The sequence below is a fragment of the Crocodylus porosus genome, unplaced genomic scaffold, assembly GCF_001723895.1.
Source record: "Crocodylus porosus isolate Cpor-Errol unplaced genomic scaffold, CroPor_comp1, whole genome shotgun sequence".
NCBI lineage: Eukaryota > Metazoa > Chordata > Crocodylia > Crocodylidae > Crocodylus > Crocodylus porosus.
Window position 1 is genome coordinate 33,058,519 of NW_017728947.1, and position 20,823 is coordinate 33,079,341.

Below are 20,823 nucleotides of genomic sequence, written 5' to 3' on the forward strand. Positions count from 1 at the left end.
TAAAGCACATTAATGCACATGCAGCTGTGTTAATGTACATTAATACAAAGCCTTCAAAGCTAGATCTGCCCAACCCCGGTGCTCCTGGCTGGCCAACTCGCCTGCTCCAGGGATGGGCTACTCTCTGGCAGCCCCCAGCTGCAGGTTATTTTGTGTCTTTAGGCATGCAGCACAGGGAGCCTGAAGCCACTGCTCTCTGCAGGAGCCCACCAGTCCCCATGTGTCCCCCTGGACAGGATCCAGGCAGCCTCTGCCCATCCTGTCCTCTATCCTCTAGCTGGAAATGCTCCTTGGCCACAGATGAGTATTGCAAAGGGGTGAAGCCTGCTACATCCCTTACACAGACCTGAGAATCCCCTGCAGGGCTGCTGGACCTGCTGTCTATGGCAGCAGGTCCAGCACTTGCTTCCTGCTCCTGCTCAACCCCAGCTCTGTCTTTCTGCAGACTCTTTTTTTTAAGAAACTTTTCATGTTCCAAGCCAAATCAAGTCCAAATCCGTGAGTCAGTCCAGAACCATAAGTAGCCCTAAAACCGGCAAGCATCCTCCAACCCCACCACAGCTTCAGATACTTCCAACGTCTTTTGGCAGGCATACTACATGCAGACCCAAGCCCAGAGGCTTGGGGTTCAGATGCCCCCAAGTTTCACTTGCCCTCAGCCATATGGCTGCAGGAGCAAACTAGGGAGGAGCCTCCCATTTCCATAAAATGGGCATTAAGCCCCAACATCTTGGTACTAAACCACACCAGAAGAACAGTTATTCCTAGGAATGCTTAAGCAAAACTGCCTTCTTGGACCCAGATACATGGTGTTTCCCCTGCCAGGCAGGCACTGTGGTGAAGTGCCTCTGCTGTGTGGCTCCCCGTCCCTGGCTGTGTCCGTGTCCTGGGTGCTGCTGGCAGCCCTCCAGGGCCAGCATAGTAGGGTCAGCCACCCAGAGGCCCAGACAGCCAGTGTGGGGAGCATGTCCAACACATCATCCCCATCCTGCCTCTGCCCCCTGCCAGGCCCACCCACATTCCCCTGACCCCAGGTTTCTTCCCCCCCCACCAGCACACAGAGAGGCAGGACACAGTTCAAAACTTTATTGTGCGTTAGGCCGGATGCAGCAGCAACAAGTGCTGCCAGCAGCCTGGTTTGGCCCACCCTGGGAAGGGGGTAGGGGAGGCAGGCTGCCTGCATCCAGCACCCAGTGACCCCCTGGCCCCAGGGGAGCAAGCAGGGCCAGGAAGCCAACATCTGGATGTGAGGGAGAGGCTGCGGGGCCCTGTGGAAGTGCCACAGCAAGGTCACCACCACCAGCTGCTAGAGCTGTCCAGGCATGCTCACCTTTTTGCCCCAACCCATTTTTTATTTAATCATATTTTTTTTTAATTTAGATGGGTTTTTTTTTAAAAAAAATGAAACTTATATAAAGATAGTTTTACTTTAAGATATGTAAAAGCTCAAAATATCATCATGGAATAGGGATTGTAATTTGTAATTATATACTATTTGAAACAATATATTCATGTAACCTTTTAAGAAGTTTTGTAAATAGGTAACAACAGGCTATGAACTATATTAGGGGCCCAAACTTATGGGGTTCCCAGGGGCTCCTCTATAAAGAAAACCACTCTACCCAATGGGACTCAGTGCTCAATCCAGAAGATCCCATTAAGTGTCTCTGCAATGCTTAGTTTCAGTTCTCAATCTGTGGATTTGTGTCTCCAGAGATCATAGGCACACAAGGTTCTTTGGGTAGATGTGGTATCTTTTATTAAACCAACTAAATAGTTGGAAAAATTGTTCTTTAAAAGCTTTGGGGCACAAACAGCCTTGTTCAGACACAGGGAGAGTTTGTCGCCTCCAGAGATAGCTCCTTTGTTAACAGCTGTATATGGAGCTGAGAAATAACAGACCAGGTTACCCACCTGTCAGCCCTATTGTCTCTCTGCAAGTCTGTATACACACAGTCAGGGCCAGACCAGGTGGCTGCCCAGGGCCCAGACAGAAAGGAGACCCAAAAATGGTATTTTAAAAAAACTGTTGTTATTATTACGTCTGGCAAAGGGGGGAGGGGGGAGGCAACTAGAGGAGTCCAGGTACAGTGTTGCAACACAGTCAAGCCCTTACCTTTCTCTAAAATTGCAAAGTTTCAAAAAGTTAAACAAATAAAGGATATCAAAAAAGAACACACATTTGGTAGAAAACAATGATGAAAATTGAGGCTTCCTCACCAGTAATTTAAATCATGATCTAAATCATGATTTAAACCCAGTCTGCAAGGTGGCCGAGTGCCAGGTGCTCAGAACAGCAGTGGGCAAGCAAAACAGCTGCAGTAGCCCTGAGGAGTGGGGGACTCGGTCTCTGGGTGCCAGGGCCAGGAACTGGGGCATTCAGGGCTGCGAAGCCCAGCAGTGGCAGAAGCAGGCTGGGCATGTGCTGCTTGGGTCTCTGCCCTGCTACTGCTCAAACAGGAAGCATCAGCACAGATGTCACACTGTAGAGGGTGTGCTTTCAACATGGCTGCCAACTGCTGGCAGCTGGTTCTGGCTTCAGCATGGCTGCCAAGTGCTGGACTGACCTGGGACTAAAATTAGTCCCAAGTCCCACCACATATCAATAGCTGCCAAAAAATGCTTGATGCACATTAAATTTAAGCCCACATTGGAATTCATGTGTAGACATGTTGTTAGCTGTTGCTCCCCAATAAGCTACCTTATAAATTAAAAGTTCTCATTTTCCAATAATATGAGATGGGATCTCTCTCACTCTCTGAAAACACCTGGATTCTTGTTTAACCATGCCGGCATTCTGAGAAATTTTTTTTCTGTGCGATTTATTTCCTTATTTTTCTGACTTTGTTTATTAAACAAAAGTCACCATAGCCATTCACATTCTGAGCAATTGTTTATGTTCTGAATTCTGTGATAGCTGAAATAAAATTTTGACCAAAAGCAGCAGAAGTCCAAAACTGTCTTAGTTTCCACAAGGAAAAGTATGGTACAATTATCTGCTCAGCCAAGGAACCCAGAATTAAAAAACAGGTCTTTGGCAACTGATCCAACTTCAAGACAAGGCAGCACCCCTGAACACTTTAAAAAAAAACAATACCATAAAACACACTACAGGAGAGGGAGAAGATTTGACATAATATAATATCCAATTAAGAAAGGTACCTAAATACAGTGAAAGCATTAAGATATTCCTTGTGTTGCTCAGTGGGTCAGTACATTTGGTGGGGGGGGTAGTGAGGCAGGCAGGGAGGGGGGAAAAAAAAAAAAAGAAACAACCCAATTGTGTCAAGAACATTTTACATGATCAGAAAGAATCGTCTCTCATGCAATACATAACAGTGTTAGCTGCAATAAAATACTGCAAGTTCTAAATGTTGCATAAAATTCAGTTCCAAGAGCTCCAAGTCCAGGTCTGGAACACAGATAGTTAAACTCCTATTTAGGTCTTGCTTGTTGATATATTTTGAAGACAAATAAAAAGTACAATGAAGGATATCCATACGGGGCATGTCTAGCCGATCTTTCTTTTAAATTCCTAACTGCTTTGTAGATAACTTTCAATACATTAAAGCAGTTTGTTGCACAAAGCACATGCTCAACTTGCATCTTAGATGTGAAAGCTTCCATAAGGTAAAGAGAAAATTTACACAAGATACTCAAGTAGCAAGTACACGTCTGCATGCTCATAAAACCTGGGAGGCAAGGCATTCCTCATATATTTAAAATATACCTTGATTTACCCTTCAGCTGTATAAAAAGTTCATAAGCTTTCCTACTAAATAATGGGTATTCCAACAGCCTCAATCCTTTTGCAAAACATTTAAAGTTGGGAAAGGAACCAGGATTTGACACCATTGCAATTAAATACTTTTACCAGTTACAAGTGGCATCAGATCAACTACTGCACTTACTCAAAAAGAAAAATCATAGCTGCAAATTTATAGAACACTGAAGGTACATTAATTGCTAGAAAATTATCTTTCTTTAGTGACCCTATTTACACCTTTTCCATTCAAGTTATTTTCTCCATCAATATGGCATAAGATATTTATACTCCTTTTCCCAGTTTGCTGTAGACAGCAATTTATCCTCAACAGAAAGCAATCTATGAAATAGGATTTAAAAGTAACAGGTAATAATAATGTGTTCCTGCGTCTCCTCCCACAGTTAGAACTGAGAAAATTTTAAGTACAAATAACAGTGACAGCAAGTCATCTTTAAAAGCAGAGTATCCAGATCATAGTCATCACGGTGGCAACACTGAAGGCAGTTTTACTAATCACTGTAGTTGGACTCTTATTGCACATATCAGTTTGGCAGCAAAAGTACTCAAAGTTATCAGCATGAAACAGAGAGGCAATGTCATTTGTGTTGCATCTGGAATTCTTCCAGCAGGCGTATGTTTTCACTTTAGCTGTTTTGAGAGAAAGATAAAAAAAAAAAAAAAAGAGAGAAAATTAAAAAACAGATCCAACATAACTTTTTTTAAACCAAGAAGCAAATTAAGATAATCACTGCCTGATCTGTCAGGTTTGGTTCAAATTCCTTTCTATTGGTTGCCTCTCTCAACTATGGGAACACATAAGAGACAATGAACTTGTCTCTGCTGCTCTGCCCTCTAACATGGTACCTCAGGTTCACTGGGCACTTTAAACTTGAGCCAGACCTGTCCTAAAGTGCAGAGAGGTGCTATGATTCCTGAGCTAATAGTGCAATTTATCAGCTGTTGGTGTAATCTGCTCTAGTCATACCATAGCCCATGTCTCATTTTGCAGTGCTGACGTACTCCCTTGCTACCTTGGAATCACCTCAATCAATCTGAATTTTTGCAAAGATAAGCTGAAAGGGGTGGTGGGGTGTTGTTGAGGTTTGTTTTTTGTTTTTTTTGGAGGGGGTGGGGGTTCACCCCAGCTACAACAGTCAATAGCTGGGACCAAACAGGGCTACCAGAAGAGTGGTCAGATGACTGTTCATTCACCCAGAGATACTAGAAGATGACTCAACGGAAGCGTCTACATGAGATGCTAACTGTGCAGTTATCCAATAACACTGCACAGTATCATGTCACAGCATGGATAGTGCCAATATACTACTGTGCAGTGACGTCACTACAAATAAGTTTGCTGGCGTTACTGCATGGTATCTCTGGTTACTGTGCGTTTATTTACTACTTGGTTATACGAGAACCAAAATAAATGCATGGCAACCACTGTGGATTAATGAACATACAGATAGATATATGCCAAGTGAGAGTCAGGGCACTCATATTTTTTCATCTTTAAAATACTGTATTTTATTACAGGTACCAAGGCTTAATGGAAAGAGACCTCAGCTGAAATACCAAGTAGAAAAGAATCTTTTTTTCTGGTTGTGCTAATAGTTACCCTTGTATTTATTGATTTGCTAACTTACAGTTCCCTATTTTTAGTAGTGTCAGTGCAGGTAGGAGGGAGGGGCAAAAACTCCCCAGTAGCAAAAGACACCAGAGCTAATCCCTCCATTGTTTAGGAGAGGCAGAGAAAGACTCTAAAGAGAAAGAAGAGAGTACTTCAACATGGCAGTTATTTCAGTTTCCAAAGACTTTACAAGACAACTTGTATACAGGGAATAGTTACTTCAATTGAGATAAATGAATTTAACGAATTACTTTGGGTTAAAATTAGTAAATGTCTTTATGTAGCCAAGCACTCGAGTAAAGGCTCAACACACAGTTCGTGCTTTCTTCCTTGCAAAAATTATTAGAAAATGCTATGACATCTTGCTTTCATTTAACTAGGCTTATGGCGAAGTTGCCATGTAACTCCAACTCCATAGGCCGTTTACTCCAAATGATTCCTTCCCCTACCCCTCTTCAAGAATACTGTTTGAAGGAAATTCAAATCCTAAAGGGAAGGGGTGAGGAGGGGAAGACAGCCACACAACCTTGTAGGAGCAGGCTTGCTTTAGTCTATACACAGAAAAGCAAAAAAGTTTGAAAGACAATTCTAGCTATAGTCATTTCAACCAAGACTGCACAATGAAAGCTCATTCAGTGCATCTCTACGTTCATAGTCCATCTATACAAATTTGGCTAACTGCAGAACTGAGCTTCTCTGAGGAGTGTGCTCTTTCCCTTCTAAGCAACCTTTTCCCTTTTAAAAGGGTATCATTTTGGATAGTAGTAAGTGCTGGAAGAACAGTGCCTCTATTGACTTTTCCATACTACTAGAAATGTTGTACTCTATCATAGTAAGTATAAATAGGACAAGACAATGGCCTTTCCAGTGGCCTTAAAATCTCTTGCTAGTAAGACACTCTTTCTCCAAATAATAGGAAGAAGTGAAATGGAAAAACAACAACAAAATATCACAATATTTATTATCATCACAACTGAAAGTAAACACATGGAAAAACAGCTCTTAGATTACTGTGGAATAATAAAAATCCAAAGAAACAGATGCATCCAGACTTCAATATGTTTGTCAAACAACATAAATGACTTGCCAATGTCAGAATGATTGGTTAAATTTGTGCCGTTATGTGGACACACTGAGTTTTCAAATGGTCATTTTAAATTTGCGAGCCAACAGTATGTTGCAGTAGCCAACCTACATTGCTCCTCTTTCAAGCCATTTTTTGACATTTCATCTTTACAGATGCATGTGTGTATACCACAAATGCATATCATATACCCATACCTATACCATTTCATCAGTTGCTCAAAGCCAGCATTTGACATCAGCACATACTTTCATCCTCAGGTTAAACTAAAACACTCCTTACTTTCAGACTATAAAAGTAACAGTAAGCACAACAGAATAAGGTGTGTAAAGAGTGTACATACTAAATCTGATCTGTAGGCAAGCATCTTCACCAGGTATGCAGGTAACATTGGTCTTGCACAATACAGGACTTTGTTCACACGTATAACATCTCAGAGAGTAGCCTATAAAAGAAGTGCTTATTATTATATAGGAACTTGTGGCTTTCCTAACAAAAGCTCAAACGTCTCCCTTATAAGGTTTGTTTTACTAAAGTGTCAAAATCCTTAAAAACAAACAAAAGAATAAATGTTCTTTAAGGCCTGCAAGAGCACATTCAATTTTATTACTGAGAACTAACTATACAGCTAATAGGAAGAGATGCTCCAATGTTTTGATCAGACTATTTAGAAATATCTTAATACATTTAAATAAAGCAAATAAGCCTTGCACCCAATTATCACAACAGGTAGCCTGAGTGGACCTGGAATAAAAGTTAGCATTACTAGTGGTATCCACAAAGTTCCTTTTCTTTTCTCCTTCTATTACTTCTCTCTCCATCATTTTAAACTTCTTTCCCTCCATGCTCTTATTTCCCTTCCCCCTTCTCTTAATTATTAGGAGGTACACTGATGTATCAGTTGCATATCGTATTGGCATCGATAAAAATGAAAATTAACATTATTGGCCATTGGCTCTTTTTTGACCAATGTAGCCAATAACATGACTGATAAATGCTGTGTGCATGGCTGCAGCATGCACATGGCCAGGAATGCAGCCCAGCACCTTGGAGAGCAGTGTCCTGCCAGTAAGTCTGTGGAGTGGAAGGGGCATGGAGGGGACAGATTGAGGCCCACATGCTGAGGGAGAGAGTGGGGTAGGGGCTGCCCAGCCAAGGCAGTGAATGTGACCCTGGGGCCAGGAGCAGGATGAAGCCGCAGGTGGTAGCCCCCCAAGCCTAATCAGCGCCACCCTTGCTCAGGGCTGGGCTCCCAAGGGAAAGCCAGCAAAACAAAGTGCCCCAAGCAGCAGCAGCACTGGGGTTATAGCCACCCCAAAGTTTTTTTTCCCCCATTATATAAAAACTTTAATCTAATCTAACAGAAAACAAATCAACCAGCCAGGTGATAATTAAGATTTTTTTTAGAACATCGCCCTGCTATAACTATTTTTGTAGTAGTCCATTCCTCAAATCAAACATTCCTATAAAAAAAAAAAAAAAGTTTTAAGTATGCCCCTACCAAATTTCTCAAGGTTCTTATAACCTGTTGCACCCTACTAATAGTTTCCAATGTGCACGTGTGAACAAAACATTCTTGCCGCATGCTGCCTATCAGATGTATAACCAGCAGTCTCTGCACCCTGGGCAGCAGCAACAGCTGGGCAAGTATGGCAGTGGGGTTAGTCACTGGGCTGGCTGCCGCCACCATTCATGCAACCCTGTGGGGGAAAAAGAAGGCACCAAGGGCTACTGCCCTGCTCACCCACATTTAAATTATACTACTACTGGCTATTTTGTTTCAGCTTCTTTTGCAAATATTCAGCTAGATTCACATCTCATTTCTGCCATCATAGTACAAAACAACATAAAGATTATGCTGATTTCTATTAATCTGATCCACAATCACATAACATACCCGTTTGGTATATTTACACTTATGCAGGAAAGCTCCAAGATACTTACCAGAATGACAAAAAACAACCAAAGTAATGAAAGCACTGATCAGGATACAATTCATTTTGTTCATGTTTCTTCCCAAATCTGGAAGGGAAAAAGCCACATACATCAGATACAGTTATAGTGTCCTTAGTCCATAAAAATCTAAAAGCCAGGGATATTATCCAAAAGGAGCAAGGTCTCACACTTGACTTCCCATCATAGGTTCAGAACACAACTTTTTATCTGTGGCATGGGTAGTCTTTCTGCAGACCCAAGCAAAAATGCTTTGGTTTCCTCCTCTGCAAAACAGAAATACTACTAGCCTGCTACAAAGGAGAAGTTATGAGGGTGAATGAGGTTGTATGCAACACCAAGCTTGGTAAGGTCAATAGGCTTTGCTTAAGACCCTTAACATTTACATCTTCAAAGCATTTTGCAAACTTAGTTATTGTGTATGGGTTATGAATGCATAAAATAAACTAGAAGAGGAATCTCTGGATTGTTCCATTACCACAAAAGCAGGTCACACACCTGTGCCTGACTGATTGCTGTCCTCTGTTTTCTGCTAAAAAGGTCAGTACAATATAGAAACAAAAGGAAAAGCATGAATCTAATTTAGATATCCTTACTGAAACCAACAGCGTTGTGACAGGGATAAATTTGTCCAATTACATCCAGTTAATTATCCGCAAAGGCAAGTTAAGCTAGTTTTGCCATTGCAATCAGACTGTTTTATGCCCAGTTCCTTTAATAATGATCCCTCCTGCAAGTAATGTGTGTCCAACTGTTTAACTAGATTCACATTTTGTATATTCTGAAACCAGAAAATTAAGGGGGGGAAAAAAAAAAACCAAACAAAACCAAAACACACACATACACACACCACACAGCCCACACACCAGGAATTAAAATAGAACACATTCCCTAATCCACCTGTCAAACTATCCTGCTACAATTTCCTATTGAGTTTTTTTTTCTACCTGCAACTTCATACCCACGCAGTTTTCTGGAGTACACAGACAAGCCAGACATTACATGCTTCAATATGATCAAGTTAATATTACTTTAAGTTTAGTGCGGTTTGTTGCTGGGACAGGTTTGGGGGGTGACGACAACAGACTTCTATATGCAGCCTGCATAAGTGTGGCACTAATTATTTTGTTTTGCTGTTTTTGCAAGCAGAACTTTCTTTAAAGTAGTAAGCAAAACACTGAGAAGAAAAGCAGCTTTTAAATGATACACAAACTTCTAACTGAAATCTTATTTCAGGGGAACTGGAATTTCTTCTTGCTGAAAAGTCCAATTTTCTTATATTGTTACTACCCAACTCTGTTACTTTATAGCTGACACCTAAGACCCCTTAACAGAGGTCTATCTGTGCAGAAACAGGGTACTAACCAGTGCAAAAAGCACAAGATGCCTCAAACAAACAGAAACCTTCAGAGTAAGCCAATACATTTCAGGAGAAATGTATTCCTAAAGCCAGAGAAGGTACTAGTTAGTTCAAGCTGAAAATGAGAGTCTGTATCCTACTTACTACCACTGGAGATGTGTGCAAAACTTCTGACAGTGCTTTGGGGTGGGAAGAAAGCAGGGGGTAGGAGTCTTGGCTGGAAGTATGGGATGCAGAGGGAAAGAGCTGTACTTGCATATCAGGCCTCTTGGTATCTTGCTTCTTAGCAGTGCTGCCCCCAATACCTGCAGTAGCTACCAAATGGAACAGCAGCACCTTCTTCCAGAAAAGGAATCAAACTGCAACCTGCCACTCTGTTGCTTAAGATCTCTCCTTAGCTCTTTATCCAGAGTTATTTACCACACCTAATTAGCCACCTCCCTGCTTCCAAGGGCCCATGAAAAACTAGAAGAGAATTCTTGGACCCCAAGCCCTGAAGCGCAACCCCATTAGGTAGACTTTAAAGGTTAAAACTTTGTACAGGGCTACAGACAAACCACTTACTTCCCCATTCCCAAGAAGTTTGGGTGCTTGTACATGTGATGAAATTGGCCTTTAAAAGAGACTTAACTGCCTTTTTGCACCACCTTATTGGTGTCACTGTTTACATCTGCAGTGGCATATTTAGTTTTAATGTTGTCACACTGTACATGTGCAGTAGCATATATCGCCCTAAATGACTTTGTTGTATAGTAAAGTAAAACACATCTGATGCATTTTAATTTGCTCAGCTGTGCTCGAGGAAGCTCACGCTTGGCGGGCTTCCAGCACCCCGTGCACCATCCCCACCACCTTCTCTGGCTGCCATCATACCCAGCTGTACTTCTACCACCTTCCCAAACTGCCCCAGGGGCAAGTCAGCCTGTTCCAAGGCAGTGCCAGACAGCAGGAAGGCAGCAGGGAAGGTGCATGGAGCACTGGAAGCCCACCAAGCCTGAGCTTCCCTAAACACACCTGGGCTTCCAGCAACCCCATGAACTGCTGGATCGGGCAAGGTGCTGCCTGCAACCTTGGGCAGCACCTGTCCACTAGCACCCCTCCCAGGCAGCCCCAGGGGGCACCACTGCCATGGAGGAAAGCACTGAGCATCCCCACAGCTCAGAGGCTACACAGCCCAATGGCCACTTGCATAGGCAGGCTCCACCGAGGAAAAAGAAAAAAGTGAGGAGCCCACTTCCCACCCCCCCCAGGTGGAGCCTGCCCACCTCTCCCATGGCCCGGGGGTGGCAGCCCCTGAGCTGTGAGGGGCCGTAGACCTTGCTTCCATGGCAGTGGTGCCAGGCAGCACCCACCCTCTAGCACCCCGACACAGGCAGCCCTGGGGGGTGCTGCCACCATCTGAGACCCATGCAGCTCAGGGGCTGCATGACCCAGCAGTAGTTCATGCAGGCAGGTGCCACTGAGGGAAAACAAACAAACAAACAAACAAACAGTGAGGCGCCTGATCTTTTCTTCCCCCAGCACCCCAAATGGAGCCTGCCCAGGTTTCCTGCAGGGGGGCCCAGTCCTTCCCTACATGGTGGCAGCACCCACCTGTTAGCAGCCCACCCAGGCAGTCCCAGGGGGTGCCACCACCACGGAAGGATGGACCAGGCAGGCAGGTTCTACCGGGGGGGTGGAAAATCACCATTTTTTTTCTGGTGGAGCCTGCCTGCAGTGGCAGGGGTGAGCTGACAGGGGCCATCATTGTTCCATCACAGTGATGGAAGTCCCTAAATTGAAAATGTGAATTTTTAACCAAACAGAAGTAAACAAACAAACAAAAACCAAACAACCCACCATTTAAATTTAGGGAGAATTGAAACTCAGTCACCCGCACAAACAGCCACTCTGATTTCATATGAAATCAGACCTCAATCTTGCATAACAATACATTTAAGCCTCTCCCGAACGCCTTCCTGTTCAAATCCTTGCCTCTTCCTTTCTCCCCCAACAAAGCCCACTACTTCCTCCCAGTATACTCCTGCCTCTTTGCTCCTTCTCACATCACTCCACACGTCTAGGTCCCTTATAACTGCTCTTTACTTTGTCACTTTTGCTTCCTCATCCCATCTTTCTGAGCCCCCTTCAGCATGAGTCCTCTTTCCAAGTTCCACACTAGTGTCTACAACCCAGCTTCCCTGCACAGCTTTCCTCCAATACCCTAGCTCTTGGTTCCTCAAATTGTTCCAATGAGAAGAAATTCTATGTATAGTAGTGGTCAAATAACAAAAGCAATATTAAGCAACAGGCTACCAGCAGTTTGGCAGAACAGCTAGAGCAAAATATAAAAAATGTATTGTTAGTTGTCCCAACCAGTTGAAAAGACAGGCCCAACCTGTCAGTAACTTCCCTCCTTCCCAGGGATGTCAGGCTCAGGATCAGTTTGGCTTCTGCTGCTCCTTTAATTAATCACATTTTATAAATACCTATAATGTAGATGTTTTTTCTGAGGTCACTAAGGTTTTGACTAAAACATACAGCAAACGGCTTTGCAGCAGCATTAGGAAAAAGAAGGTGAAGGGAGAGTTTGCTGCATAACCCAGTATTTTAACTCTTTCACACAGATCTGGCTGAAATAATCCATTTGATTTTTGTTAAAAATACATTTCACATAACTAAAATAGTTAAGAATTCCAAAATACATTTGCTTGTTTTGTAAAAATAATTATACATGTTTGTTAAAGAAAAATATCCAAGATACATAAGTTTTAGTTTTTTAAAAATTAAAATGTCATAATTCAGGTTTCTGATGCAGCTGCAACATTAATCTGGAAAAATATCAAAATAAATCACTGCTTTAAAATGTATAATGTGTTCCTTGTGAAAATGAAACCTCTCTCTCTCCAAGTTGTAAATCATATGTATTAAGTTTATATTAAACAACAAGAATGCACTTTTTGTAGAAAACAATTATTAAATTAAAGTTTCTTGGCTAGCAATTGATTTCAAATCAAATCCACCCTGCTTTGCAGGATTTTCTATCATACTTCCTTTGTAGAAGTGGATGGACTTTCTTGTTTTCCTTATATCCTCCCAATTCTGGAAAGAGCGGTAAGATCTGCACAAAAAAAGGAAAAAAGTTGTCTCAGCATTCATTTGCATCTTCGTACCCAGAACGCTCTTCTGAACCATCTTGGACAACGGCATTAACTTTGCAATCAATTCACTTTCCCCCTCTAAACAAAATATACCTGCTGTTACTGCATTTCTAGTGTATTATAGCAATTAATTAAATTAGTTTACCGTGGAACTCTAACGTTCCAGCCTAGAAGAGCACATACCAACTGCAGATGTTCCCTCTGCCTGACAAAAATATACCCAAAAGGTTGCAAAGAAGAATTTCTCCAACTATCTGAGTTGATCTAATAAAAGATATCAGATTTACCCAAATAACCTTGCCTGCCTATGTCCTTAGACCAACACAGCTACAATCTATGCCCCTGTATCATTGAACATTTGACACTATCAAAGAAATGCAACAAAGCTATCTGGTGTGCAAGTAGCAGCTGAATTCTTAAAGGCCTCCTTCAAATTAGCTTTTCCAGTGTGGAAATTACATTATACACTGACCTGGAGCATACAGTCAGGTCCATCTCTAACACTAGCTCCCAACCTCAGGGCATGACCCAAATCAGGGTCTGCCCCTTGCTCCACTCTGCCCACCTGCAGGGCTCTCCCAGCGCACAGTCCACATGGCTCTTGCCACCACTGCCCCCTGCGATCCCTGGCTCAGCCCAGGCTTTTCTCGTGCCACCAGGCATGAGCGAGTCAGCAGCGGGGGTGGGGGTCACAACCTGGATTTAGGGTCGCAGCAGAAAAGGGTTGGGAGCTACTACTCCAAAAGATGACAGAACAGAAGGAAATTATTCAGGCAATATGGGCATTGTACTTCTGGGGGTATGGTCCCACCTTATGGCGGTGGTCACAGCGTGTACATGCCTATAGTTCAAAACACTTTGCTAGATATCTGCCTGTTTGTGTCTATGTGCACATGTATCAAGAGGCCCATGGCACCCTTTGCTACACTGTAACAGCTTAACACCATGGTAGCTCAATAATTTCCATTACCATCCACAAGAACCATATTAGCATACTGTAACGCAACTACATTTCTGGCATATTTAAGGATTTTTTGCGGGGGCGGGGAGGGAGGTCAGAATAAACAGCAGACAGTTTCACAAAGCCAACATTCCCAACATGTATCATCATGAGGCTGGCAGGCATCCCTAACGTCTCTCACTAACAGGCTTCAAGAATATCAATCACGAGTTTCCTTGTTGATTTATGAACAGGCAGATATCCATCCACGGATATGAACACAAAGATATCTGTCTAAGAACTGGCAACTACAGGAAGGTGACTACATCCTGCTCGCTCTCTCACCATTTGCTGGCTCTCTTCATTTAAGGGTAAAAAAACTACACTGAGCAAAGCACTGTAAAAATATACCTGTGGGATTCTGTTCAGTTTCTACACTAAAAGATTGCATTGACACAGACATTATTATAGAGCACTATTTTAGTGCAAGACTGCAAGAACAGCGTAGATGAAAAGTTTGAGGGGGTTTTTTTGGTTTTTTTTTAAAAAACACACACACAAAAAAGTGTTCTTTTGAGTTATTGGACTACCCAGGAATGACAGATTGTTTCATGCACAACTACCTAGAAAGTAACGGAATTTTACCAAATTTTCAAGTCTCAATCGCACAAAAGTCCCTTTTTTGGGAAACAAGTAAATGAGAAGATTTAGGTCAGGAAGGCTTTCCTCAGAAACCTGTTTATCCCCCCCAAAAAACAGAAGCTTTTTTGTTATGAATCTCTCTGCCTGAACTATAGTGGGTCTTCTGTTTGCATCAATCAGCAGTTCATTCCCATTTGCTTGGCTGCATACATTTTCCAAGCTGTGAGTTTTGGAATCCCAAAAAATATCAGAGAGCTTGGTGCCTTTCAATACAATCAAACTGTTTCTGCAGGGATAAAGTGTCAATACTGAAAGATAGATAGCAGAGATTCTTCCAAAACGTAACACAAAGTGCAGGACCTCCATAAGTTTAACAACATAGAAATTGGCAGCCCCAACCCTTCTTCTCATCAAAAGCTTGACGAGTGCCACTGCTGTTGTAGGCACGCAAGCAGAGCCCACCACCAGAGATGCTACATACGTTAACAGGAATTTTTCACAACTATAATCTTGATCATAGAAGTATTTGTCAGCATAGCTTTGCCAAAGAGTTGCATCGTCTCCACGTTACCCAGAGACAACATATTTGCTTTCAGTGCTTTTTCAAAACACTATAGCTTAGACCTGGTCCTTGTTTATAAAAAAGTGCTCACCTGTAGCTCACAAGGCTTTAAAAAGGTGTCCCCCTTGAGAGCAAGCAAATCAAGGAAAAAAACCCAAATCTAATACATGGACATTTATTTCCCAAGCAACACATTGCAATTTGTGAATCGTAATGCACAAGTGAGGCTCAATATTGCAACCAGGAGATAGGGGACTTACTATATTGTGGGAGCCCCAAAAGACACTGATACAAGTACCCAGCTGGCTGTACCTGAGTCTACGGAAGTCCACAAAGCAAGACTCATTTGGTAAAATCTTTTAATTGAACCAACTTTTATAACTGGGAGATATTTTAATCTTTTGGATATAAAATTTCTTCTTGGGCTTTGGAAAGAAGCTCCAGGTGTAGGCAAGATAAATTTAGAATAGGACTAGAAACCAGTAATTACCTTATGGCAGCATTGTTTCCTGCCCATGTCCTGCAAGTAGCCCTACTCTGTATTAGAGGCTGCAAACCACAGGCCAGCCAGAGACAGAGCGCCTCTTACATTTCACAGCATGTTTGTCTTGATGCCAACTACAGAACTGATCCAATAAGAAGACACTGGCGTAAAAAAATCCTTGCCTCTCCCATAGTTTCTGAACCGTCACGGCTACAGCATCACTCTTACCGGACCAATGCCCACCAAACATTTTGCTCTGCACCCTCAATACCACCCCCTCCACCTGCCCCGCACAGCAGGAGCGCAAGATGTGATCCATGCGGCATTTGTCTCTCCAACTACTGCTGTCATTTGTCCTATGTCTTCCCCCTCAGGGAAGGTAAATTTCCACCTGGCCTTTTGCAACTGTGGGAACAAGTCATTCCCAAGCCTTTTGCATACTGTAACCTCCAGGAGAAAGGAGAAAGAAAGAAGAGCCTGCTGCAGGAGGCTGGCAAGAGTACTAGCGCAATGCAGCACTAGCAAACCCCCCCTCCGGTCTTCTGGAGCCACGAGACAGAGGTTTGACAGGCTAAAACCCAACACCCTAAGGCCTGCCCAACCCCTCCCAAGATCAAAATCAACTCGGGCGAGAAGGACAGGCGGCAAGAAGCCTCTCCCATGCCTAGCCTAACTGCGGCTCTGCCACTCTGCTCCCCCCGGAGAAAGACCCCCCGGGACCCAGGAGCACCCCTCTGCCGCGGGCCTGCGTCCTGGGCTCCACACCTGCTGCCAGCAGCGCCGGTGCAGGCGACCCCCCGCGGGTGCCCAGCCAGGCGAGCCGCAGAGGGGGGAGGCAGGCAGGGGCTGCTCTCCGGGGAGTGCCCGGGCGCGGGGAGCAGCAAGGACCGGCAGACCCGGGTCCACCCCGAGGCTGCGTCGCCCCCGCAGCAACTCCAACCTACCTGCGCCCGCGCCGCCGTCCGCCTCCGACTGCAGGCGCGCTGGCAGTGCCACCGCCTCCCAGCCCCGCCGCAGCGCCCCCATTGGCCCCGCCTCCGCGGGGCGGGGCCACGGGCCGCCCAGACCCGCAGGACGGGGCCGAGGGGAGCCGGGCTGCAGGTACCGCTGTGGCGCCGCAGTGGGGTGGTGTTGAGGGTGCAAAGCAAAATGCCTGGTGGGCGTTGGTCGGGTAAGGGCGGTGCTGTAGCCCTGATGGTTCAGAAAGGGTGGGAGAGGCAAGGCTTTCTTAGGGCGATGTCTTCTTAGGGCAAAGCCCCTCAGCTGGCGCAGGAGGAGGCTTCGCTTCCCCTCAGGCCTCTTGGGGAGGGGGCTTCTGCACATCCAGATCAACAATGCCACATGGCTCCAAAAGAAGCATGCCAGCTGAGCTGTATCCTTTGATTTTTTCCCACCCTGGGCAAGGTTTCTAAAAGATGCACCCTGCAGACCTATCTGCTGTATTGCTGCGCTGCAGATTTCTACCCTAAGGCTTGTTTTTTAGGGATTTTTTTGCAAAAATCATGTTGGTCTGATAAAAAAGATCACCACTACCAGGAGCCTTGATTGCTTTAGATACATTACACTAAAGCATTTAGTGCATTTAATCACAGAGAATGAGGGTTGGAAGGGACCTTAGGAGGTCACCTAGTCCAACCCCTTGTTCAAAGCAGGATGGTCCCTAACTAGATCATCCCAGCCAAGGTTTTGTCTAGCTGGGTCTTAAAAACTTCCAAGGAAGGAGATTCCCCCACTGCTCTGGGTAGCCTGCTCCTGTGTTTTACTACCCCCCTAGTGAGAAAGTGCTCCCTAATATCTAACCTAAACTTCCCTTACTACAACTTGAGACATTGCTCCTGTTAGAAAAACCAGTGAGAAGCAGATGACCCTTGAGAAGCATATGACTTTTCCCTAAGCTTGAAGGTAGCCTTTTGCTGACAGTAAGCAAACTTGTTCTGTGTATTTTGTAACTCTGTAACAGCAAGCAAGAACCCCCCAGCCCAAAGCTAGTGGAAATTCCCCAGAGATGCGCATGCCTATATGCCTTATGCCTGTGTAAAGTTGTATTTGCATATGTATGACCTGTTAGTGTAAAAAGTGCTACAGAACTCAAATCGGGGGAACTCTTTGTCTACTAGGCACTGAGTAACCCCTCTGCAGAGAAATAAATCATCTTGCCGACACTCCCTCGTTCTCTGCCTAATTAATCGTGACTAGGAATGAGCCCAGAGATGGGACGTGGCCAGTGGTCCTCAGTGTATGAGCACACCCTTGGGTGTATGGGTGCTACACAGTAGCTGGCCAATTTCCCCAACATTTCTTGTTCTGTCACTAGCTTAATAAAGTGCTAACTAAATGCACAGTACCTAGAGTTACTGCACAGTAGCCAGCACACTGTTATTTAGTGACACTTACTGCACATTAGCCTAATAACCCCATGCAGTAGGCTAGTAGCACAGTTTGTGCTGTGACACACTATTGCAGTGATATTAAGCTAATGCGCAGTAAGCATCTCATGTAGATGCACCCACACACACCCTGGAGCCCCAGGGGAGCTGTTCCTATCTAGAGCTCCTCCCTCAGTCTTGTTGCTTGTGAGGGTGGGGCTGCAAAGAAAGACCCACCAGAGCCTCTCCCAGACTGTCTACTCTCTTCAGACCTAATAGGATTTTTTCCTTGTCTTTGTCCTGGGTTTCATTAAAAAGAAAAAATCCAGCCTGGTCCTATCCCAACCAAGAGCAGCTCTGCTCTGGCCTCCCCTGCCAGTGCTTGTGAGTCAACAAAATTGTCTTCTGCCTGGGAAATCGCATGCTATGGAGGCAGTTGGGATCCTGAGGAAGCTGCAGGCAGTTTCTTGTTCAGGGGACAAGGCTTCCTGGCAGTTTCTTGTCCCTTGAATGAGAAACTGAATGAGAATCCCATTTTCTGGCTGTTCAAAAGGGATTAGCTGTTACATTAGTCTATAGCGGGCCTGACAAACCAGGTAGCTGACTAGGCAAATGATGTCAGCAAGATAAGCAGACCTGATATAGGTAGCAGCCTTCATTTTTTCGTTGCATCATGGTGCCATCATTAGCAAAGGCAGAAGAGGTTCTGCAAAGCCAGGCGTACATAGTCCTTACACCCAGGAACTCCCAGCTCTGTCCCAGAGCTCAGCCTTCCCTACCCTGTTTCCAGAGAACAGCCCTGCTTCTGTCTCCTAATCTCCTGTAGTCTCTTGTCCCCTTCCATTGGGCCACATAGAGCTGCAGTTGCTGAAGGATGTCCTCCATGCTGCTAGTTTTGTTGTCCCTTAGGCTAGGAACAGACAATCAAACAGCCTAAGGCTCAATCGATTCAATCTTCCCAGGTTAATCTAAGCTGTGTAGACTGAACTGTTAAGCAAGTGTACAGACATTCATCTTTGATTTAGGAAATTCAGCCACATGCCTGCAGTGGCACAGACCAGAAGCAGGGGGCACATTAGAGTACACTTTCCTGCTAGCCTGGAGCAGAAAGCTTGGATCAAGGCTAGCCTGCCCACCCTGCAAGGAGCGGTTTGCAGGAGAGGTACAAAGCATCCTGGGATGCTGAGGGACTGTTAACTTGAATCTGGGGGGCTCTAGAATGGAAGTTTATAAACCAATTTAGCCTAAGTCAGTTAAGTCTGATACTACATCCATCCAGGTTTATCTTAAATTGGTTTCAGCCATTTTGAAAGTGGTTTCTGTGCACTGAACTTCTGTTGTGTTACAGATTTGAACTGGTTTCCAATCACTTATACCGGTTTATGTGTCATTTCTGTCCCTAGCCCTACTGTCTGTCAGCAGAGATGACCTGAGCAGGGTGCGGAGCCCCGCCCCCAGACATGAGGAAGCTGGCGGCAGACTCGGCGGTGGGGGAGGGTGGTGAGCAGCCAGATGAGCCAGATTCAGCAGTGGATTCGGTGGCGGGGGTAGGTGGGGTGCTGAGTGGAAAGATGTGAAGCCGGCAGCAGTGCAGTTGCTGTGCCACTGTCTGGCTCCGCAGGCCCCCCCCCCCAAAGCGCAGGCTCAGGACGGCCCTGTCTGTCAGTTGCAAATTGCAGGCAACTTCATTCAGCAGCAGAGAGAAAGAAAGGGGGAACTTCTGCCAGGTACCAACATTATACTTTTACTAGTATAAGTCATCGAAAATCAGTCTAAACCCAGAACAGAACAGGTATGTATAGACTGACTTAAAAATGACAGAACCTGGTCTAAGATAGGCAGCAACAAGCCCCCTCAGCCCCACCAAAGAATGGATGTGTGTCCTGCTCCATATGGATCTAAACTATACTGCTTGCAGAAAACCATGTAACTTCAATTGATTCCACCCCAGGCATTTTGAATGTCTGTACCTAGCCCTGAAGTGGTAGTAGACACATGTGCCTACCACCGCTACCATAAATCAACAACTGCAGGAATGAAGGGCCATCTGCCCCCTCCCCCTCTTTATCATCTGAGAGTCTTTAAAGGGCCTGAGAGACTTGCTGGCAGCAGCCTACCTGAACATACTTTGCTGAGCTGGAATCTTTTGGAAGAACAGAAGCAGTTAGAAATTGAACTGAATAGCCAGGGATTGATTGAAATACAACAGATGCTTCATAATCTAGACACTTGCAGCGTGTGAGACATTATTAAATTATAGAGAGCTGAGAAAAGCCAAGATCATGTAGATGGAATTTTTTTTTTACTAGAAATGAACATGGAAGAAAAATTAAAGCCATGCAAGTTCGTTTTTCTGAGTAGGTGGAATGGAGAAATGCATGTGAAATTCTTGGGTGAGGTGTCCAGCTAGTGTCAGAGAGAGAATACTGCAGTCAAACAACACGAAAGGAAAATGTGATCTCATCAAAATATGCTCTTGTTTTTATTCTCCTACTTCATTTTTGACAGAGAAATCAGTAACAATGAAAGTGAAGCCAATTTCTTCTTCTTTTAGTAAGAATTTTGGTAGTTCTTGGGGTGCAGCCTTCAGACATTTGTCAATTGGTAATTAAAGGTTTTTTGGATAAAGCATCAAATGATCAGAAAAATTAACCTGAACATGTTAGCTGGGAATAATTATGGAAGCATAACACTCTCTGATATAGTTGTAAATCTTTGTACATTAGAATTTTTTCATAAATTACATCCAATTTATAAATTTACAACATTCCAAATAGGAGACTGCTGGCAGGAAAACTTCTGAGTGCTCAAGATTTCATAGATTTCATAGACATTAGGGCTGGAAGGGACCTCGGGAGATCATCGAGTCCAGCCCCTGCCCAAAGGGCAGGAAGTC

At 44.3% G+C, this 20,823-nt stretch overlaps 1 protein-coding gene across 1 annotated transcript; it reads right to left on the minus strand.

Annotated features, from left to right (window-relative positions):
* Nucleotides 1-3,114: 3,114 nt before the first annotated feature.
* Nucleotides 3,115-16,596, minus strand: CD59 (CD59 molecule). Its single transcript, XM_019552253.1, has 5 exons — nucleotides 16,506-16,596; nucleotides 12,823-12,893; nucleotides 8,425-8,502; nucleotides 6,824-6,925; nucleotides 3,115-4,414 (listed from the first exon to the last, which is right to left on the minus strand). The coding sequence occupies exons 3-5, from the start codon at nucleotides 8,486-8,488 to the stop codon at nucleotides 4,218-4,220; spliced, it is 363 nt and encodes a 120-aa protein (XP_019407798.1). The 5' UTR covers nucleotides 8,489-8,502; nucleotides 12,823-12,893; nucleotides 16,506-16,596; the 3' UTR covers nucleotides 3,115-4,217.
* Between the last annotated feature and the right edge of the window lie 4,227 nt (nucleotides 16,597-20,823).